The sequence below is a fragment of the Centrocercus urophasianus genome, unplaced genomic scaffold (assembly GCF_019232065.1).
Source record: "Centrocercus urophasianus isolate 14NV4802_14NV808 unplaced genomic scaffold, USGS_Curo_1.0 seq_9, whole genome shotgun sequence".
Classification (NCBI taxonomy): Eukaryota; Metazoa; Chordata; class Aves; order Galliformes; family Phasianidae; genus Centrocercus; species Centrocercus urophasianus.
In genome coordinates this window covers 16746690-16770933 of record NW_024885532.1, presented here as the reverse complement: position 1 = coordinate 16770933, position 24244 = coordinate 16746690, and the positions used below count along the sequence as shown (strand labels likewise).

The following is a 24244-nucleotide window of genomic DNA, read 5'->3' as shown; positions in this document are numbered from 1 at the left end:
AAATGTGTGTGTGAGATCCTGAGGAAACGGTGCTATGTCATGAAAGACTAAACGATAAATTCATAGGGAAATGACTTCCAATTTGACCCTAATGTTTTTGTTTTCTGTCTCTTCTGGTATAGTCTTGGAAACCTTATGCATCTCTAATACACTTTTTATGTAATAATAGTTTTGAAAGCAACTTGTAGATTTTCAGTACATCCCCAACGGTAAGTTATTAAGAACCTCATTTTTCTGCTCCTGAATTTTCTTTCTAAGTGTGAAAGTACAGTTACAAGGTTGACTTGAGAAAAGTATAAGAGATTTTGTGTAATTGCTGTTGTTAGCTGGCTGCATACCATTTGCTGCAGATTTGGGTTAAGCAAAATAGAAATTCATGTTGGCATCTCTTCAGTGAAAAAAAATAGGTTTTTTTTTTTTTTTTTTTTTTTTTTTTTTGCCAGGGTGGGCTGGGGTGAAGTTTGCATATTTCTTTTATTAGGATTGCTCTGGAAGCAGCACAGGAGCTGAAAAAAAAATCTCATATAGGAAAATTAAGGTTTGGAGATGCAGGAAACAAACAAGATAATTACTTGTGCAAATAATATTTTGAAGTTCCTTGATTTTTTTCAGAGTAACAGTGTAAAATATATGTATGCTTCTCCACATATAAGAGAAGATATACTTCAATTTACTTCAACTGTACATTTCTTACAGATAAAGTACGTCGTCCAGAACTATAATCCCATTAATATGCAATTAAAATTAAGAAAAAAATATCACCAAGTGAGACATTTCATGGTATTTCATGTTCTTTTATGCATTTTCAGTAACAAGAAACAAAAAATATAAACCCTAACAATAAATGTGTGCTCTGTTTGTAATAACTAAGGGTTATTTTTTTTTTTGTTTTGGGTTTTGGGTTTTTTTGTTTGTTTGGTTTTTTTTGCTTGTTTTGTTTTTTGGACTATGTTTGTTGGAGCTGCAGCTGTCTGGATAAATACATATCATCCTTGTGCAGCAACAAGTTCAGTCACTGACGTGTAGGACAGTGCAATTATTCATTACCTTCTTGGACCTGCCTTCTACGAGACTGTGGAGCAGCACTTTCCATCATTTGAGAAAGGAATAGTGAAAAGAAGCATAGGCCATTCTAAAAGAAAGAATGTATCTTCAATATTTAGAATTTTTTTTTTTTTCTTGGGTTACTTAAATCTATATGAACTTTTAAAGTTGTTATTTTGGGGCAAAACATTCCTTTTTCCTAGTGCTATGATTCTGCCCGTTTTATAGACTGTATCTTATTTTCTGACTATTGAAAAACTCTTTTGTGGTTGCCTTCACATATTGGGTAAATCTTAGCCTGGGTTTCAGAAGGCAGGGCTCCCGTATAGATTCCCTGTTGTAAAGAATGTGCAGTTAGGAGTTACGCTCCAACAGCAAACATGAAGTTCAATTCTCCATCCAAATTCAGTCGTCTAAAAATTTGGTGCCCATGTTGAGCTAGTTGCTCTTAAGTCTCGTTAAATTTACAGAAGTAATTACTTCCAAAAGGCCATTCATCTCTGTGTAAACCAGGTGTCCAAGATAAGAAAGATAAATTGCCGTGGTGACTGCAAACAGAGCAGTGCGCTACTTGTTCAGATTCAAATGGCTGATGTGGCCCTGCAGCTGAGGTCACTGGATCGCATCAGAATTGTTTGGATAACTGGTATGGCTGCAGACTGCTGCTTTCTGTTTCTAGCTGTGTATATGTACAACTTCTTTTCAAAACTCAAGTCAGCCCTTGCTGTATTCTGTGGAGTCTGTGGACTTTTGGATGAGTTACTGCTGTTTGAGTCACCCTGTGGTTCTGAAGGCTCAGTTCAGGGGGCCAGCGGTGATTCATAAAGTATTCCTTTTCACCTGGTATATTTTTAAAGGAGTACTTGTTTTCTGATATGTTTAGACTATAGCTAAGATGGATGTATGATACAGTTCAGTGATTTTACTAATTTATTTTTTGATCACGGTAGACAACGTGAATTGTTTTCGATTTTTAATTATGTTTTTAATTATACCAGCAGGTTTAATCACTATATATAATGTATTCTTTTTTTCTTCTGCCTTGGAGGATTCTGTGATGATGTGGGGGAAGATGTGTTTTTTGCACGTATGATCTTTGCAGGATTTATGTATGTGAGCTGTAGTAACCATTTTGCTGTTTTATCTTTAGATGTGGATTAGAGAGAGTAAGATTTACTCATCAAAAAATGCACCTTCTGCTTCTAAACGTTTTCCTTTTCAAATTCAGTTTCTCCTTCGGCATCTTTGTGGGATAAAGTTTTCTACCACTCTTCTATAACTGTCTGCTGTGACAGAAGCTCTGCTTTTCATCATATGGGCAGTGTGCCCATATGAATCAAGTGCCAAGTCCCACAGGCTCGAGGGCTGTGTGGTGTTACTGGGTGCATGGGTGTGTAGGGCTGGTCAGGGTGTCTGGGGCTACCTAAGGCCAAGGGCTGGCAACGTGCCTTTCGGGAATCTGGCACACATCCATACTGGGAGCTGCTGGTGTCTCAGATGGTGCTAGATTCCCTAATAGAGAGCTCTTATGTTGGCCAAATGAAGATTTCATGATTCTTGTTATTGGAATGGGTGAGTTTTTGACGTGTTCTTGTAGCATTTGAATGCCTTGGTTCCCTGGGAGAAATGCACTCTTAAGCCTGAACTGAAAATGTTTCCACAATTTCTTTATTAACGTTGGCTGGGCAATGCAGTATTTCTTTTTAATAGGAAATTCCTACAACAGAAGCATTTATTTATTATGAAAATAAGCTTTTCATCTATGTAAAAGCCATATAATTTATGTTGCTAAAATCCTGGCACATTTTGACTTAAAGTATTATGGCTTGGTGTTGAAGTTTTTGTAGCTTGCAGCGCTAGGAGTTGTCATAATTGATGTTTCTGAGTTTTATAATAGCAGAAATGAAGGAAAAAATAATTGTACATAAAGTAAATATTTTTAATGTATCTCAGTTCACTTTCACTACTTTTGATGTTTTTTGTTTTTCTCTTGTACTTACGTAAGACGATTTAAGACTAACCTAAATGTGAAAATTTTAACTTACTACAGTGGCGTAATTGAAGTGGTAAACCTTCTGGATGTGTAGTTTGTAGAGGAAAGGTATGCAATGAGTGTGATTACCTGAGAAAAAATTCAGATTGCTAGTGAAATCATGACTTCATAAATGTGGAGAAATTGTAAGTTGTCTGAATTGTATTGGGGAAAACACTTTGACAATATAGTTCCTATTTCCACTTCTGTATGTAGAAATGTAAAAGTGATGCCAAAATTTCAGGGTGCTGCCTGGATGGGGTTATGACTGATTGAGGTAGCATCGTAATAACCAGCAAAAAAAAAAAAAAAAAATCGGTAAATCTTGTGATAATTCAGAATATTGGTTGAAAAAGTTCTTGGCTGCAATCATAAAGTAGATCTAGATTTCATACTGAATACTAGATGTGAAGCTGAAAGATGGGTTTAGTGTTCTTAAAATGCCAGAGAAGTATTACAGTCTGAAAAATGTAGTTTTTTGGGGGGGCTTTTCAAATGCTGCTCAGCTTCTGGGTCACCTGTTTGTCTTGTTTCTGCATATCTAGAATATTTCCAGGGGAACACAGGGTTGACTTGAGTTAAATTTCCAAACTTACTTTGTTTTCTTGATGAGAAATATCTAAACACTATATGTTACAAGGCATTAAATTTGTTGCATACTATCTGTCCCCTCTCAAAGAAAGGACTGTTTCATATGAACTGGAAGTGGGTCTTTTATGCTTTATCTTGTGGTGGTTTTTTTTTTTTTTTTTTTTTTTTTTAATACTATAAATTTTATGTTTTGTCTTTAATCTTTTATCTATATTAAGTATAGCTGTATTTTCTCATCAAGATGCATGAACTGTGGAAAGAAATGAAAATCCAACTAAGTGAGTAACTGTGAAGGATTGTTGCTCTTTGTGGCATTGGCTTCCGATTCAAGGATCGGCACACTACTGTCAAAATGGATCTTTTTTTGCAAATTATAAAGAAGCTACTAGCTTCTGAATAGTCCTGTTCTTTTGCTTGCAATGAACTGTTTTGCTGTTGATTCATTATTAGCATCCATAGTTTGCAGCTAGTGTGTGAAACAACATTTTTATAGGAGGTTAAAGGTAATATGCATTTAAAAGTGTTGTGAACATATTTTGGAGAACAGGTGATCACTGCGAAAGCAAATCCTGTAGTGTATGCATACCTTTATCCAAGAGGAGGCTGATAAGGAATTATTTTTATCTAGAGTATTAGTGTTACTGTAGATGGGCCAAAGACAAAGAAAACAAAGTTTATTGAAAGAGATAATGAATTTGGAGAAAATAGACAATCTTTTGGACTCTGAATCCTTTCATTAAGTTTTAGCAGTGAGCAAAGTCTGGATAAATACAGATGAATGTAGGTGCAGCTTTTCTGAATCAGCACCAGAGCTTTTTATACTTCAGATCTTCTGAGAGAAAAGAGAATTTAGCACCTGAGAGACAGGGAGAGAAACATGGGAGCAGGGTAAGTCTGTCTTTGGAGAGCGTGCCTGAGACTTTGAGGTAGCTGATTTATGGAAAAGATTCTCCTTGGTGTCTGGGAGTTTTTGTCATTGATTGCTTCAATTCTTCCTGTGGTGCAGTAGTTCTGTCTGTAAAGCTTTTCCTCAATATGGTGAATCTCTCAAATGTGAATATACCTTTGCTTTGTGTGTCTTGGTTTTAGGAGTCGGGTAAATAAAAACCAGTACATCTGCATTAAAAAAATGGGAAGTTGTGTTCTGAACTGTTTTGCCTTGGCATCATCCTAGCATAGGGAGATAAACATCAGTATACAGATGCAGAACTCACCAATGAAAAGCAGTTACAGTATGCTGAAAATTAACTTCCTTTAGTCTACTCCCTTCATGCTTTAGTAAGGTAAGTTGTAACTCTTTAAGACAGCTCTTAAGACAGGCTAATGTGTGAGTTCTAGGAGCAAATCTGAGCCAAAATATTGGATTCACAATGATAAAAAAAACTTGGCTAATGTCCTTTAAGAAGTACATGGCAGTTCTGATCTTCCAGTAAAAATCATTAGCTCTTGGGAATTTGTAGGGACTGGGCTTGGGGAATCGTACTGAACTGTCTAACGAGCTTACAAAAGTGCTTTTACAAGCTGAGAAACTTTATAGCACAAATACACTGCTTTGTTAAATGTAGGAAGGGAACGAATTTACCTTTTGGAGCAAAAGGTTGCTGTACCTGCTTGAACATAACAGTAAGCTGCTATTTTGATGGCAAACCATGCTATGTTTCCATAGAAAGGATTGGAGCTACCACTGAGAGGTTCCAAGTAATCTTTGCCCAAATTTCAGTACTACAGATAGATGTAGTGTCATTTCTATTTTTTTTTCCCTCCAGGGAAAGACACATTCATTTTTCTCTATTGTACTGGCTCAGCCACCTGAATTTGTCATAGCAATAATTTTGTTGTAAGATGCTGCCAGCAACTACTTGGCTGTCATCCTGCAACAAGAATAGCCTGCATCCAAGTTCTGATGCTAACTCCTGTGTAGATTAACCTCTAACCCACCTCCAATAAGCACACACTGTCTGTATGGAACAAATCTGGCCTATTTATAGGAATATTCTGCCTGTGTTGGATAGCTTGCATGCTAGATATGTAGCTGATGTCCCTAGCAGTTGTTGCTGAGAAGCTTCTCCACTTTGAGATAATGTCACTGAGAAACTACCCTTTGAGAAAGTAAATCCTCTTTTTGTCATGTGCATTAGCAAACAGCAGTTATGACAGTTCACTTTCATCTGACATATGCCATGATAGTTAGCAGCCTTTACGTGCAAGATGTTATGACCTGTGATCCAGGATGTCATGGGAGAACTGGAAACACTGCAAAGCATACTGTAAGCTATCATCAGGTTAAACATAGGATGCTGTACTTGAAAGCTAACTCTCAGGATATTCCAATAATCTTGTATAGGGAAAATTCAATTGAGCTTTCTCCAAAATGTGAGCTATTGAACAAACCTTTTAGGAGAAACATCAGAAAGTTAGGGATGTGTTGTTTGCTTGTTTTCTCACATCTAAGTCCACTTTAATAGTGAGAGAAAATTTTTTTTTCTTCCCAGAGAGCATTTCATTATGTCACCCAAATAACACGAGGTATCATAAGGAATGTGATAAAATAGGAGTGTTACTGTATGAAGTGTTCCACCTTTCTCATTTAATGTCTTTGATTTATCTATGTGGATTATCTTCACGTTGAAAATTCTTGGCTAGAAGTCTGACAATATTACCTTTAAAATGCCTTCTTCTCGCTGTGTGTAAAACCAAATGTTTTTATACTTCATATTTCTGTGAACCTGGTGGTAGAAAACATTCATAGGCTTTAGTCATTGTTTCTGCGTCTTCAGATTTTTCCATGTGAAAATGAGTATCTTAAAACAGTCAGACAACATTATGTTCTGTAAACAGTTTGGTAATTTTTCTGTGCCTTTACAAACAAATACAACTGGATGACAAGCAACAGCAAACACAAATTCAAGAACAAGGCATGACAAGTTGTGACAAGGAAAAAGCACAGTTTTGTCTTGTATATTTAATAAAGCTTTTTTTTTTTTTTTTAGGTATTTAAGAGCAAGCATGGCTTATATACAGCAAGCACAATTGTTTGTAAGATAAAGGAGTGTATACAGCAAGAGACAAAGTCAAACCTGGATGGTTGCAAGCTCTTTGAGGCTTCAGGATTTAAAATAAACTTTGAAAAAGATACAGAATGGAAGGGAAACAAAAGGAGTATATTTGAATAGTTGTGTTGTAGATTACTGTATGAGTATGTAGGGTAATGAACTGCCTAACAGGATTCAAAAACAGCAGTACTGCAAAAAAATATTAGGAGTCTTTTGCCTTATTATGTATTGCACACCTTACACAATATGATGTAATATTATGCAGTTGAATGGGGTATAAAAAACAACTGTTATTGGTTATGGTGTTGATATATACCTGAAAATATTCTTTCGTTCTGGTGGTCAGTGCTGAAAGACATTAGCTGGAGTTAATATGGGTGCAGCACTCTAGGAAAGATGTATGGGTGAGGAGAAGGGGGAGAAAATAGACTGAGTAGAGAATGATGAAACACTGACCTTTTAGGGAAAGGCTAAAAGAGTTTGGCTGTATAGTTTAGAAAGGGAAGCATAAGAAATTCAAGTCTCCAAATAGTTAAAACTCTCATAGCTGTCAAATACTTCAAGAACAGTGACAGTCAAGGAGAGGTCGAGAAACATGCACGTGACTTTTAAAACTATTTCTAAAAGTATATCTGGGTAATATGATTTTCCTTTTAGAATTTATGTGTGACATCAGAGGCAGATATTGATAATGTTCAAAATTATCTTGGAAAATTTGATACTTAGTTCATGTTTGTATTTCTTTTGGAGCAGCTTTTGTCTTACCTGTTTCGGTATGGCCAGTGAAATTTAAGTCCTCCTGTTGTGTTTCATGATGAAGATTTTAAATGTTTTCATTTGTTTTGGCAGAGAACAGATTGCTGTCTGATGGTAGGCTTTGCTTTTCTAGGCAGTGGAATGCCAGAAGCATTACAGCCTCACTTTGTACCTTACAATAATAATTTAGCATAAACACTATAATTGCTGTATTTACCTTCATTTCATAATCTAGAAAAACATGGTTATAAATTACGTAAATTTAGAAGGCTGTAACATCAGTTAGAGTGCTGGAGGAAAAGAAAAATGGTACTAAATTGATTTTAATACAAACAAAATAAACCAAGGTGGTTCTCATCCTCATTCACATTTTCACTTTCTGCTTCACCCATGTTGAAAAAGAATGATTTTTGTAAGTGAGGGGTTCTTAGCTTTGATGTCTGATCAGCTTTTTCAATTAAAGCCATCTGAGAGGGTGATTCTGGGGGTGCTCTGTGTCACCAAACTGCAGGCTTCTATAACGTAGGCAACTAAATAATGGTGCAATCTTAGCTTTTGATGCCTGATAATGTTGATAGCTTGGGATGAGTTGGTATGTTCCTATCTATTTTTGAGGAAAGCTTACCTTAAAAAGACAGCCAAGCAAAAATTCTGAGTATAAATTACAAAATTGCATTTGGTTTCTTAAGAGTGGTTATATAACATTTAGACGTTGTGCTTGTGACCGATTAAAAAAAAAAGAAAAAAGAAAAAAGAAAATCAATATCAGTAACACAAAGATTCAATTGCCTACATTTATCTGTGTGATAGTTTCTTGCAGGTCTGTTTCAGTACTGGAACCATTATTGATTCTCAATTCCTTCCCAAGTCATTAGTTGATGAAAATACATACTAAGTTCCTGTACAGTAAATTACCACTTGATTAGTTCTATTATACAAGCTCAGAACTGGTCTTGTTTAATTCTTGTCTGGCTTTTTATAGAACGGTGAGCTCTGTAATCGGTCATATAATCAGCTTGGTTACACAGAGGCCACGTATGTCTTGGCTGTTTGCTGTATGTCTCACAAATGTCAGGAAAGTGGGTCGTTAGGTTGCAACCCTTTTATAATTTTGGAAGACATATGCCTTTAACCTCTGCTGAGGCAGCAGTATTGGATAAAGCAATTCTTGCTCTCAGAGAAAAGATGGAAAACCCGCAGCACAAAACTATTAGATGTATGGAGGTTTAGTATCTTCATCTCTTTTCTACCAGTGTCAGCAGCTGACTTTTACTTTCTCTTGTACTTAAATGTAGAATGTGTATGTTAATTACTTGTTAAAGGATTACCAAACCATCCCAAAGAAACTTAATTACTTTTGATCCAAGGAGTGAAAAGGAGAAAAAAAAATAAATTAACTGACCTAAATGACTGACATCTGTGAAATTGTGCCATTTTTTCCAGTTAAATTTAAAACAATGAAAATAAAAGCAAATATATAATAAAACAAAATACACACAGAAATGTGATTAAGGTACATTAACTGAAGGTGCATGATTTTAAATTATTTAATATTAGTATTAGAATTGTTCAATTGGAAGGGCTCTGGAAAGATGCAGTCCAACTGTCTGACCTCAAAGAGTTAGGTAAAAGTTAATTGCATTGAGGCCATTGTCCAAAAGCCTCTTGAACAGTAGAGGGTTTGGGACATCAAACCTTTGGCTGGGAAGCCTGTTTCTGTGTTGGACCACTCTCATGGTAAAGAAACTTTTCCTCATATCCAGACTGAACCCCTATGGTGCAGCTTTGTGCCATTCCCATTTAAAGTCAAGACTATGTTTACAAATTCAAATAAATGTAATTTCAAAATACATTTCCAAATTGGATTAAAATAATAGATTGATTGGAAGAGATCTTTCAAATTGTCTTCATTCAAGCTTTTGCTCTGAGTAGGATTGTAGATCAGAGTGGCTCTCAATTTACCCAGCTGTGTGTTGAGGAACATCCTGTGTCCAAGGCTGGAGGCCCCACTCTGGGGAGCGTGCACTTCATAACCTATAGTGGCATTTTGTATTGAAAATTAAACAGCTCATAATTTCCTTTGGCATTTATAACTGAATGTTATGTACAGCTGCGCTGCTCCTGTGTAATTCTGATTTGATTTGTGTGGTTTTATAATGCCGTGTCTTGTGTTATTTTGAAAATAGATCCTGGTATTCTTTGTGCATTTTGGACTGCTGTTGAACCGTGAGTTAGTATCCATAAAACAACAACATGACTGCATGTTTTTCATGAGTGATTGCTAAGGTAGAGAGAGTACTGAGCTCTGCAGTGTTTGTAGTTTTTCCTTCTCTGTGTGCAATACTGTGGATTTATTGATGTTGAAATCCACCTGACATCTCATTGTGTAGTCATAGAGGGCAGTAAGCTTTCAAATTTTGGTATATTCTGGATCTCTGTAAAATCATCACCAGCTGTTACCTTGCTGCCTTGTCCTTTCTCTTAATTCTTGTTGCACACAGCGCAGACCAGTGTGATGCATCTGTTGTTAATTAATCCTCTACAGTAGCACCCATTCTGTTCATATCCTTCCTTTTCTGTATTTTGTATGTGATGACAAAGGCTGCTTCTTTTGGCTTAACTATTCATTTTCTGTAAGTGCCTTCGGTGGAGGATCTTATGAAAAGCTATTCAGCAGTCTTTCCTTTCCCTCTCCCTGCCACACTGTTCTCCTGCTCGTTTTCTTCATCCTGAAAAGAAGTCTGATGCCTGCACGGTGGACATTTTCCATCTCCAAGAAATACGTCTTCAGCCAAGTGCTCCCAAGCCCACAAATTAGTCTTCCATTTTGCCTACTCAGCATGGTTTGCACACAAGGTTCTTCAATTTCTAGGATTAAATGTGATGCCTGCTTTAAAAATACTGTGTGATGTTTTAGTATTTTCTTTTTATCCACACAAGTATTGACTTAATGCAGGTCAGCAATTTTGTATTTGGGCTTTAGTTGAGCTCTTGGGCAAACAGTTTTGTTACTGCTGTTGTTATTCTAAATGCTTTCCTAATGCAATATTAGTTTAAGAAACTTGCTGGGATACATGTTTCAACAATGACATTAGTTTGGAAACCTTCCAAATCTCAGTTGTGGAGAGTTAGTTTAGAAGTAGGAAAAAACATTTAAGTTGTGTTATTACAGCTCTTGCTTTCTTTGTCATTCCTTTTGCATGTCAGTCATTTATCAACCTTGTCATCTGTCAGGCTTCATGAATCTCCTGTGAAAATTTTAATTAGTTGTTACCTTTTATCAAATTAATCCTCCAGAATATTTTCTTGATCAGTCTTTCTGCTGACTTCTTTTTGTTTGTGTGGTTTGAATGATTAATCTCCCTTTTCCTTTTGAAGCATGTCAAGTTTTGCTTTTTAAATGTCTAATTCACTAGTGCTTCACTGCTGGCTTGGGCAAAATGATAACAATGTTATTGGAATGAAGTTCTTTGGAAAACCACAAAGATAGCTTTTTATCTTTTTTTATTAGGGAATGTTTATTTTCCTCAGTTTCAAAGTAATTTTTGATAATATGTTAAGTATTGTTGGTTTTGAGCTTTTGTCTGTTTCTTGAAATTGTTAGAAACTCATTTTCTGTATTTGTGAGATTCTGTTTGCAACAGAAAATGTATATAGCTCTTTACCTTGTTGACTTCACAATAAAAAGATGCAGCCACTGAAGCGGAACAGAGTTGTCAGTGTGACTCAGATGCTCCCAGCCTTACTGACGTGGTTGTGAAATAAGTGATTTCTGTGTCTGCATTTTGCTGTGATTGATGATTACCTCTGGGTTATGGCACTTGGGTTGTTACCTCCATTGAAGTAAGTTAAGCTCTGTGTCTCCTGTGGTCACGAGGGACTGAAAAAATGCGAATACAGTCATGTGAGAGAGGCTAAAGCTCCTAGGCTGATGTTGAACAGCTGCTGATTGCAGTGCTTCATTTGGGGGAAAATTTGATTGGGGGAAAAGTTATGCTGTTTTTCATCCTTTCAATTCATTTACTTCTCTAGTTTCTAAAGAATATTTTAGATTTTGACATCTTTAATATTAAAAGTTTATGTGTTCTTGGATAATTTTTAATGTAAACTGATTGTCAAAATACTGATCAATAACTTCTGTTATAAAACTCAAAATAGCTGTTTATTTACGTTTATTTAAGCCTTGAGGGTAGTTCCCTTTGCTCATACTGGAAGTGCTGTTCATGCAATTTGGAAGAATATCATAAAACACCTCAAATATGCCGTTCTAAGATATATTAAAAGCTACCACATGCAGATCTGACAACTTTGTAGTTTTTTTCCTGTCCTTCAGTGATTTCCTTGCTATTTGATATTTCCCATGTTTACAAGTGTCACCTAAGAGGCTGGCATTACAATGAATTCAATGAATGTCTACTTTTTGCTTTCTGAAAGCATAAGCATAAATTCTGCAGCAGTGCAGCTGTTTGAGAGAGGATCCTGCGACCAGCCTCTTGCAGAGTTGTTTGATGAGTTGTACCAATTCCCAGGATTTCTGTTTCTTGCTCAGGGCTTTACAAGTGATCATTTTCTCTTCTGTTGGAAACTGAAATTAAAAAAAAAAAAAAAAAAAAAAAGAGTTGGGTTTTCAAATTTTGCTTCCACAATTTGCCTAGAACATGGAATGTGAAATTGATTAGATTTAGGAAAGAGAAAATGTAGAATCTATGTCTTTAGATAACTGGTCTGGTGTTGCTTAGCTTTACATTTTGTTTAACCACAAACTTAAGTTCCTCTCTCACTTTTCCGCTGTAAAATATTTACTAACCTGATAAGATATTGTTCATAGTATAGTTTTGAGCCCCTTCCTTGTCTTAAGAAATAAAAAGCATCCCTAGGAGTGGGCATTTCACGTGAGAAAACTTGCAAAAACTGTGATATAACTTCAGACAGCACGCTGTTATAAATACTTGATTAATGTAAGTATTAAAATGTGTTCTCTGTTGTGGAAGAACTTGGAAAAGAAGTGTGCTGAAAACCTGCTTTTCATACTTCATTTCTTGAACAGAGTAGTTTTAGGGAGACTATGGATGGAAATGTGCCAATAATTAAAAAGAGAGGAGTTACGCGTGGGCCTGGGGAGGTGTAAGCAGGAGTCAGGCTAGCCTAATAATAGCCTAATAATTCTGTTTGCACGTCAATCTTATTAGAGAATAATTCTGAAACTATCATTAGTTAGTAGAGATTTTTATAGAAGTAGTCCTCTTTGGAGATGACAGTAAAGATGACTAAAAGTGGTGGCATAAGTAACACAGACTTTGAAGCACTTGACATTGCAGGCAGTGCTGGGGTGCTCTGTCTCTGGTAACCCCCAGCAAGGGACCTATCACCAAATCCCATATCGGATATAAGGCAGCTTCTCTCCCCTCCCAAATTGCAGAAGGGGGAAAAAAGGCTGTTCATCAGTGGCTGTTCCAGACTTTGCCCCTTTCTCACGTGGGTAGGGGCAAGGAGGTGAGTCTATAGGAAGAGGTGGGAGCAGGGGTGGCTGAAAGAACGGCTCAGTGGGTATCACTCCTGCAGTGAAATGACTTTTGTGGTGTCTGGTACTGTGTATATTTAAGACCACAACTTTGAAGTTATTGGTCTTTGTTTTTACTGTAAGTTTTAGGCAGGAGTAACCTAGGATGAAGCTACCGCGTTGATTTTGCTTAAAGCACTTCAGGCTTTATTTCTTTTTTCCTCTTTTCCTAGACTCTGAGCTTTCTTTAGGTCATGGTTTCACTGGCAAAAGAGACGTAAATAGACTTTACTCTAGGATTATTAACTTGTGCTTGCTTCCCAAGAAGGGAGGGTGGAGGGAAGAAGAGGGGGGCAGAATAGGAGGATTCAGGGACTAACATCTTGCTTTTGGTAGATTTTTTATATATATACATTCTATTTTTAAATTCTAAAAATACATTGGCTTTCTTAGATAGTGTTTTTATTGAAAGTCAAACGTTGCAAATACCTGAAGGGAGGTTAAGGCCTTGAAGTTTGTCAGCTAAAACTGTGAGAATTGGAGCTTGAGAATGCATTTTTCATGAGTGCCTTGCTGAAGTTTCAGCTTGACCTGGGTTAGAGACAGCACTTAGTGTTGTTATATGTCCAGGAGTGAAAAGTTAGGGAGCTAGGATATGTTTAGCTGCCCAGGGAGCCCAGGTGCTGTACTGGCTATGCAGCAGTTCTATGAATGTCAGTAATGTTTTAAAAGTAGAACTGGCATCCATTCACCTAAACAGGAAACTAATTGTAATCACATTTCTGTAATTGTTGGTGAGCTTTCTGGATGATGTAAACAAGTGGGATTCTGCTAGCTGTATTTTTTTTTTTTTTTTCCCCCTCAGCATTAAGGAGTAAGATGGGGAAACAGTCTAGATTAAGTTCCTGTAATGCAGTTATGTGTTTGATAGGACCATACTAGAAAGAACAGCTGTGGAAGGCGCTCTGACAGCATGTGAGGCATCGTCTAGGTCAGGCTTTATTTGATACTCTCATTAAGTACCTCAATGGTGAAGCATGAAGCTCTGGGCTTAAACCCAACATAAAGCTCTGTAGGAATGCAGAGCTGTTAGTGAGCAGCATTAGGATTCAAAGTAAAATTAACAAACTGGAGAAGTGATGGGAGAACAAAATTATGCCTGGCTAGCAATGATCATCTGTGTAAGTACAGAGAGTAAGGCTTTGTGACTGCAAAAAGGAAAGGCACAGTCTCTTCCCCACAGATGTGGAGAAAACAAGGAGCAACAGGAGGCAATGCGGCAAGGCTAGACATGAGGAAAAAAAATCCCTGTAGTGAATGTCAGGATAGTAATAGTAAAATTGCCAAGAATACTACTGAAAACAACAGTGGAGGTTATTTGTCATTACTGAGAGACGTTTGCCTTGCAGATGAAGAAGTGTTCAGCACTAATTTTGTCAGGACTTAGGAATCCTTTTCATAACTCTGTGTTCTTCTTCACCTTCAAGTTCTGTTTTATTTTCTCCAGCAGTTTGCATAATACTACATCATCCTTTCAACGTCTGAGCTTTTTATTTTAAAACAGAGCAATGTCAGTTGCCTACCCAGCATTATGCAGGTTATAGGGCATGAAGAAGCCTTACTTTTAAACCTGATTTCCATGTTTAGCATAATAATGTTTTCAAATGTGTTTTGTGTTTTTTAAAAAACAGCTTTAATGATAGTGCCTCAATAAAATTTGTACTACTGCGGTATAATTCCTTTATACAACTGTAATTCGACAGAACGTTTTGAAACCCTATCAAAAGACTACACTACAAGTTTAAAATACGTAATGGGACGATAATGTTCTTCTTTTGTGGAGCAATACTGGCACCCACTGGTGGCTTCATACTATTGCGTGAAGTTCCACTTGGTTAAAATTGTTCTCACCCTTCACAGCGTTACCAACTATCAGAAATACGAATGCTCTCTACATAGGTTACCGTTTGTGTGGCATGACTATATAAATCTGTTTTGTGATGGGTAAGAACATTTTGGTTTCTGCACACACACATTGAAATTAGCCATGTTAAATTTGCTTTAAAACTCCAGAGCTGTTTCATGTGGCTGCCGGAATTACAAGAAGTATCATTAAAGCATCTTGCATTTTTGGTTCCTGTTTCAGTGTTTCTGTACAGGGGTGTGAACATTAACAAATACAAATTTTATTTAGTATGTTTATTAATTCTATTTTTCATTCTTTTTTTTTTTTTTTTTTTTCTTTTTTTTTCTTTAGGTTGCTCCTATAATAGAGAATGAGATAGAGATGACAGGAGAAAGTTATTGAGGATAGGAAAAGGATTGAAGGTTGCTGACGGTTTTTGGTTGAATATAAACTGTTAATTACAAATAGCAAAAACAGACTTTTCAAGAAAGCTACTGGTAGAAAAAAATATCATTAGGAAAGTTGTTTACCGGGTGGATTTAATTTTAGAATGGAGCTTTTAATTTAAACATTGCAAAATTCCCACATACACATACACACATTTGCTTGCACATGAAGTGCTTGATCCAGCAGTACAGTGCAGGCAAGCACAAATATGCATTTATCTGTGGTAGCAGGATTTCTTTAATGCTTCAGATGCTGGTAGTTATAGTGTGGCAGTAACAAATCTGTCTGATTAGGGCATGTCAGGTGTAATTTATTCCTGATAAGGTAAAGCAGAAGGTAAAATGACTAGGGGCATATTTGAGGCTGGTACTACAGAATTACAGCTCCCCAACAATGGGAAATATCAAAGAGGAGAGTGTGGGTGTCTGACTGTAGCATTCAAACATGGACTGTTAGGTTGATGTCACAGTTGATATGAAGGAGCAGTGGGAAAACAGCTTTCAGTGTTACCACTCTAATATGTTTTGTTAGGAGGAATTGCCAAAATTTGTTTTTCTTAGGAGCTAACAGAGAACATTTTGACGGAAAAATTACAGATCTGGATTTATAAGTGAATGGTTAGCACAGAATGCTGATTTGTTACTAGTGACTTTCTCCTAATAATACTGCCATTGTAGTGTCTCATTCAGAAATGTAAGAACAGGTTCCTTGTATTTAAAAAGGAGTTGCTCTTCTGACAAAAGCCGTTGCTAAGAGGATTGTGCTGCTACATTTCTCAGATGAGTGAAGCTGGATGCATAGGGGAGGAATAGATGAGACAAATATCCCTCAGATTCCAGCAAATATAATGTGGAAGAATTGCAGGAGAGAAGCATTTATTTTCCTTTCTCTTCTGGTCTACTCTCCCAAGAGAATGATCTGCTGATAAACATCTCAAACTTACGAGGCAGCTTGGAGCCCATTTGGTTGTAAACCGATTTTATTTCTTATTTTTTAATTTGTATTAATGTTCCAAGGCTGCAAAATCCCTGTGTGACTCATAGAGCATTACTTGGTATAATTCCTTTGAAATCAATACAGTTGTCTGATTACTTCAGTTTATAACCTCTGAGATTGTTCAACTCTAGTGAGTATTTTTTTTCCTTAGAAACCAAAAGTTCTTCCAATTAATGCTGTTACAGTTACCAGCTTTTAGAAGTTCAGTGACTTACATGCACACACACAGTCGGTTTCCTCAAAAACAATATAGAATCATAGAATGGTTTAGATTTTAAGGAACCTTAAGCTCATTCAGTTCCAACCCTATGCTGTGGTAGAGTTGCCACCAACCAGCTCAGGCTGTCCAAGGCACCATCCAGCCTGACTTTCAATGCTTCCAGGACGGAGCATTCACAGCCTCCCTGGGCAGCCTGTTCCAATGCCACACCACCCTCTAAATGAAAAAAATTCATCCTGACATCTAGTAGTGTAGTATTAGGTTGTTTAAGCACATCGTGGATAAAGCCAAAAAACAAGCTCCCATTTGGAAGCTAGTTGCCTTCTTTGAAGTCTTTCACTTGCAGGATATTTTGTGGGATATTGTTACTTGCATTACATGTTAAGAGAATAATTTGTTTCATTGCTGTCTGCGTAAGAAGATGCTGGTCAGCTGTTACATTGCCTTTTACTTCTTAAAAGCTTTACTGAGATTGGTTTTTCTCACCCATTTATTTCTTCGTTTATCTACTTTCTCCTTAAGTAAATGTGCATAATTCTGTCTTGTTGGTTTACTGGAAATACAAATGGAAATTTACTGATTGTGACAGAACAGTGTTCCTGTGCTGGGTTATTCCATGTGGCCCCCCCTCCCTCCCTGGTCAAAGAAGAGAGAGAAGCTTGGGATGGAGGTGTGCAGAACAAAATCTATCCAGGGTACTGAATGTGTACAGTGCTGCCAGGTTTGTCTTGGGGATTCTGAGTTCATGAGCAGGTTCCAGCAGGGTAATCTAGTTCATGGACAGCTTAGGAGTTCTTCCCACCCCTTGGCGGTAGGAATCATGTTGGATTAGTGTAATGGGATCGCTTTGTAGTTCACCTTTCATTATCTAGGGTTACAGTAGGTCATGGTATCTTGCAAAATGTGCAGAACAGCTAATGTAGGTGCTGTGAGGCACTTGAATGACTGTAATGCAGGTGCTGAGCTCCAGGGCTCCTTGTGAGGAGGTTTTCTCTGATTTTGGTTTTGGTTCAGGGTCAGATTTTCTTTTTTTATGTAATACAGGGGGAAAAAAGAATGAAATGGTATTTTGCTGTGTGCTGTACCTTCAGCACATCGCGTACCCTTATTAAGAACAGAAAGAAGGGACTTGCAGTTTAGCAAAGGAATTCCAGACCTTATGCCAGCTGAAGAGCTAATTTGGCCTATCATAACTCCTGTTTCATACTTATGTTTTCTCTGTACAAATGCTTTTATTTTAGAAGAAATTTCTTAGAATTACTGGCTTTCTTTTTCTTTTTTTTTTTTTTTTTTTTTCATAAATAGATTGTGGACCTGTAGCAGGAAATGTTCATAACTAAAACTTAGATAGTTATTACAGGAGGCAGTATAGACAATAAGGAGAACAAATTCACTTATTTTAAGGAACTTTCTGCAGAGTTTTGAAGGAAATCTGTGTATCTGTTAGGAGTACTACTTGTATGAAGCATCAAGAGGGTTAGATGGTTAAAACATTGAGTTAGGTTGACATGCACTCTCATTCCAGGCTTCTGTCTGGGCAGAAGAAATGTGTGTTTCAGTTCCTTCTGGGTGTAGAACCTTTTCTAATCACAATTCTTCACTGAGCTGCTGACCATTTCTGATGATTGCTTCACTTGCATGTCTTGTTACACAGAAGCACCACTTAAGAAGTTATTGAAAACCTCTGTTTTGTTTTGTTTGGGTGTGGTTGTTTTTTTTTTTTTTTTTTTAATTTATTTTAATTTGAAGGCTACTTTTAAAAACAGCCAATCATGTTTTTGCTGAAAAGCTGTAGCTGTAGTGTTTGCTTAAATCAAGCCAGCAGGTGTCCTCAAATGGCATTTCATTATTGTCCCCCTGTAACATAGATGGAAATATCAGTCTGGTGAGCAATGTTTTTCTTAAGTGCTGTTGCTGAAATTAATTGACTTATTAACATAAGTCAGAAAAGAAAAACCTTTTTCAACGTGCATATGTGTATTTATCATTTTTATCTCAAACCCTCTGATGAAGGTATTCAGAGGGTGGTGAGGCACTGGAACAGGTTGCCCAAGGAGGTTGTGGACGCCCCACCCTGGAGGCATTCAAGGCCAGACTGGATGTGGCTCTGGGCAGCCTGGTCTGGTGGCTGTGAGCCTGCACATAGCAGGGGGTTGAAACCAGATGATCATTGTGGTTCTTTTCAACCCAGGCCTTTCTGTGATTCTGTGAAGTAGTGAGACAAACAAAACTATGAAATTTTATCAGCTGAGTTTCAGCCTTCACTTTTCAGCAAGAAATGGAAACATGACTCGGCAGTGAGTTTTTATGGTAGCAGAAGTAATCGATTTTATCCTATCTAGGGAAAATTTAATTCTGGATCAGATTGTTGTTTACTCACTCTCTAAAAATATTTTTTTTCCTGCTGATAAATGTTAGTGCTTGCATCTCAGTACTACACTGTGTAGCTCATAATGGAATTGCAGTTATGCTAGTTTCAGCAGAACTGAAGAATTAGTTAATTTGCACAAGAGGAGGAATGTTTCCACGACTTGTCTGAAATTCAGCTTGTGGGGTTTGTATTCCACCCATTTCTGATACAACTGACTCTCAGCTTTGTACTAAAGATTACAGAAGGTAGACTTACAGATTTTATTACATTTCTCTTTATGGAAACCTTACTGGTGTAATTAAACCACAGCAAAGTCCCAGGTGTGTAGTGCTGCCTATAGGATATACCTGTTCTTGTTTCCTCTGGTAGGGAGGGGGAATTCTGTTCTACTTAACATTCTGATTCCAGCTAATGAGTCGGAGAATTCCAAGTGGGAATTACCTCTTGAATCTTCACAGGTGGTGATACCCAAGCTCAGAGGCACTCAGCTGAGAAATCCACATTTCTGTGTGGACTAACAAATCCTGCCACCTTATTCTCTAGTGTGTATGCTCTGTGTCAAAAAACAGGATTGTTTCTTTCACATTATAAATGCTTTTTTTTTTTTTCTTTTTTCTTTTTCCTGAGTTCTGATCCCTCAGGATTTGCTATATGTCAGCATCTGACTTGAACAGCTATGCTGCTATCAAGTGTCTGGGTTAGAGCACAACTGGGATCATTAATTAGTCTGGCAACACTGTCAGAGCAACGTTCATGTTAGCTGAGATCGACTTAAGGTGTATCGAGTCTGCTTTCCTTCAAATCTTTATATGACTTTATTTTACTCTTGGGAATTATTTTCTTCAAATATTTCTGTAAGTGCTCTGGAATACTTAAACTTTAATAATCTTTTTTTTTTTTTTTTTAATGCTTATTTATTTTTTTGAGAAATAGTGGTTTCTTGTTAGATGATTAGTACAGGATGTATGCTCTGTATTTCAGATTCAGTACCTGGCAATTATCAGAATAGTGATTACTGTTGATATTTTTAAAGAAAAGGCAGAACTGTGCAGATAAAGCAGTTTGCCATCTATGTGGGAATGAAAACTGAGGCTTAGAGTGAGAAATAGGAGGCAAATTGAGTAACAAATGTCACAGTCTCTAACTACTCAAGTAAAAATTACATTCTCCCTAAGTGTTTTTGAACATGAGAATGCATCAGCCGTTCTAAATTGATTATGCACATCCTTTCAATGGATTATCATTTTTAATTGTCAAGTGAACAAATTTATTGCATGCTTACTGAATTTTGGCAGGAAGGTGGTGATCTGGACTGCCACTGTGAAGATCTTAAATGTTGTTTCCAAAGATGTTCTATTTCTGAAGTTGTTCACCACATTTGACGTGGGACATGTGGTGATACAAATCCACTTTTACAAGTTATTTTGTAGCTTAGGCAAGCAGGAAGAAAGTTTGTAGGATGACAACATAGTATTACTCCTCCTCAAAGTGTTTGAGTGCATCTTACTGCTCTTTAGAAACTGATGTGTTTTTTTTTTTTTTTTTTTTGTTTGTTTGTTTTTTTTCTTCCTATCTTATGCAAACTAAAAATTACAGAGTGGATATTCACCTATTACATACAGCATATGATATTCTAATATGTTTATGTTTTTTTTTTTTTTTGCTTCAACAGGTATCTTTCAGATGAAGGAATCGAAACTTGCATAAATTCATCTGAAAAAGTCAATACGAATGACATTATCCTAGTTGCACTTAATGTAAGTTATGATTGTGAACTTTTTTTCTGACATCACACTGAAAACAGCGTATCTAATGGCGCAGGTGGTCGTCTATGATTCTAATTAAAAACATTGTTGTCTATATGATTTATGTAAAGGACAAAGCACCTTCCTCCTTCCCAGAATGTTTGAATTATTTCTGAATTCATTTGGAAATGACAGCTATTCCAACCTGAAGCCTAGTGGGGAGAAAAATGAATATAATTTACAGTTAGAAGATATTTCTGTGCTTAGGAAATGTAAATCTGAAGTTGAAGTATAAGCAATACTTATAATGAAATCAGAAGTGCTGTGTATGGATGTGAGTATGAAATTACAGTGCAAAATATGAGCTTGCTAGGAGGAGTAAAACATCCTTACTTAAATTGACTTCTGGGTATGCTATTCTTTAAAGCTTGGTCAAGCAAACATTGAGTTTCCTACAATGCGTATTTAGTTATATAACTACAAGCAGTTGCTTGGAATTACTGTAGATATGTTAATTTAGTAATTATTTCTGCCTACAAGGAAATAAACAAGTACATGTGTTGCATTTCCAGCTTGTCTGATAGATAATCAAGATAAACCAGAAACGTTATGCAAGTACCCAAAGCCAATCTTAGTGGGTTATCAATACTTTTGTCATTAAATCGGTAGCTGTTTAAATGTTGTTTAAAGTAGAAATAGCGTTGTGTTTTGGAAGGTAGGATAAAAGTGAGTTTAAATTGCATTTCCTAAAAATTCATACCTCTCATTGGCAGTTATATGTCAAAAGAAACCAACTGATGTTTTGTGAATTGCTTAAATAGGAATGAAATAAATGTGGACATGCCTTCAGTTCTTCAAACGCTTTTATTTTGTATAAGATCTTGCAAAGGGTTTGTAAAAGTTCTATCTCCTTCCTTGTTGCTGTGGTTGCAAAGCATCTTTCGGGAGACTTGTCAAATTCTGTATGAATACGGATTATTGCAGGGACAGTTCAAAGTAGTTTGCGTGCTGTTCAGAGGTAAATAACAGGCAAGTGACAGATCAGTTTCCTTGGGGAGGCTCAGATTGAAAACTAAATGTACTTTCTTATTACTCTGTGGCTATATTGTGCAATAGAAAGTAATTTGAACATTTATCTTCTTTTTTACAATATTTGCTCTGAACATCTGTAGAGTATCCTAATTGTGGGGAAAATAGAAGAAATGCCCCTGTTTTTCTTGTTTTATGATTTTTGACTTTTTTTTTTTTTAAAAACAGGATATTTTAGATTTATATTCTGTTGTCTTCTCTATTAATTTCAGACAGATTTAAGAACGATTGGCAAGAAATTCCTCCCCAGTGACATCAATGGTGGAAAGGTGGAAAAGGTAGGTGATATTAACTTCACTTCTCTTGATGTGATTTCTTTGTGATGACAGTTATCTGTGTAGCATTAGTCTCTTTTTGGCTTCATTTGAACATGAAATAATGCCAATATTTGAGGATAAATAGGTTAACATATTAGTTTGCCCACTAGACTGTATAAAGAGAGGAGTCATCTTTACTTCTAAATTTTGAAGTGCTTAAATAAATGTGACTAATTGTAGCAGCTTCCTTTATCACTCAGAAATATTTAACCTGTTCGATCTTGAGTTAGTATCAAAAGTGACCTGTTCCTTTATTTTACTTATTCACTCCTGTGAGAACAACAAAGCATGTTAGGCATAAAGCCAAGTAGTTGTGTGATTATGATACATAATGATAAATGTTGATACTCCCCTGAATTATCCACTGATATACGTTATTGAGCCTGTAAACTTTGTTGTTGTGTATCCAATAATTTGTATGGATAATCCATGCCAGATGATACACTGCTTTATAATCTACATAATATTTTTGTTTTCTAAACTTTTCACGTTCCAGATTTTTTAACTTGTATTGTGTGTTTAGGTAATTCTTAAGTTTTGACCTCATTGGTGTCCTCTTCCTGTGTTCTTCCTAACATTGAGTTAACAGATAGGATAAATCAAGGAATTTTATTTCAAAGGTAGTGGTAATTCTCTGTTCAAGTAATTATTCCTATCTTCCAAATATTTATGGCCTATATTGATGATGTGAAATTTTTTGAGAAGCAGATTTCATTACTGTTGAGATTGAGTATAGCAGTAAATCAAAGCAGAATTTTTTTAAGAAAACGAGCTTGATGACTGAGACTGTTAAGATCTGTCCAGATGTATTTTTTCTGATGGTACTGTTGTCTGAACAGAGTAGTGACTGATTTAACTCTAGCTTCTGTAACAATAATGAGAGAGCATCATTGTCAGCTATGGAAAAACTCAATTGCAAGATACCATATAGCGGAATAGATGATAGTGTTCAGTCAGACAGCAGTCTGTGCATGAAACTCATTATGTAAGTAACTTACTAAGAAAAGTTTTATTAATTATATTATTTCTTTCTGTTTGGACTGTAAGTTTTTGCATTGTTTACTTATCAGTTGCTTTTTACTGAATTTTGCATGTTAGGTCATTTAATATGGAGTAATTCTAAATGCATTTACTTAAGTACTTCAAAAAGGCCAAATGCAAGTTCCTGCACCTGGGCTGGAGCAATTCCAAGCACAAATGCAGACTGGGCAGAGAACAGATAGTGAGCAACCCTGAGGGTAAGGATTTGTGGTTGTTAGTGGATGAAAAACTCAACGTGAGACAGCAGTGTGCATTGGCAGCCCAGAGGGCAAAGTATATCCTGTTGCAGTCTGAAGAAGTATGGCCAACAGGTTGAGGGGGGTGATTCTCCCCCTCTGTTCCACTCATGAGACCCATACTTATAGTACTGTTTTCAGTACTGAGGCCTCTAGCACAAGAAGGCCATGGAGCTGTTGAAATCCAGAGGAGGGATCAAGAGAATGGTAAGATTGACAGAGCCCCTCTCCTATAGAGGCAGGCTGGGGGAGTTGGAGCTGTTCAGCCTGGAGAAAAGAGAAGCTTCCAGGAAGACTTGATAGTGTACTTCCAGTACCAAAATGGATACACAAGACTGCTGGGGAGGTTCTCTTTCTCCAACAAGTGTAATGATATGGCAAGGAGGGGACAGTTTTAAATTAAAAGATGACAGATTTAGATTAGATATTAGTTGGAAATTTCTAACTTTAGAGGCATGGGAATAGGCTGCCCAGTGAAGTTGTGGATGCCTTATCCTTGGAGATGTTCAAAATCAGGTTGGATGTGGTCCTGGGTAGCTGATCTAGTGGATGTCAACACTGTCCACAGATGGGAAGTTAGAACTAGAATCATAGAATCACAAATTTGGAAAGGACCTACAAGATCATCATCCAACCATCCTCCCATTACCATTGCTACCACAAGCTACTAAATCATATCTCACATCTCCTTATCTAGCTCCTTATCTAGATACCTCTTGAACACTGCCAGGGATGGTGACTCCACCACCTCCCTGGGCAGCCATTCCAGTGCCTCACCACTCTCTGGGAGAAATAGTTCTTCCTTATGTCTAATCTAAACCTCCTCTAGTACGACTTGCGTCCATTTCCTTGGGTCCTGTTTGTTGCCCAGGAGAAGAGTCCAAACCCCACCTCATCACA

At 36.8% G+C, this 24244-nt stretch overlaps 1 protein-coding gene across 2 annotated transcripts in view; it reads left to right on the top strand.

Annotated features, from left to right (window-relative positions):
• The window catches only part of TDRD3 (tudor domain containing 3), a 98439-nt gene that overhangs the window by 15590 nt on the left and 58605 nt on the right, over positions 1–24244 (top strand). The window contains exons 2-3 of one of the 2 annotated variants that reach the window (XM_042838817.1): positions 20589–20673; positions 21963–22028. In XM_042838817.1, coding sequence (XP_042694751.1) covers positions 20589–20673; positions 21963–22028 — 151 coding nt within the window. Of the gene's footprint in view, positions 1–20588; positions 20674–21962; positions 22029–24244 lie in introns of those variants that run through there. The other variant, XM_042838818.1, reaches the window with a different exon arrangement.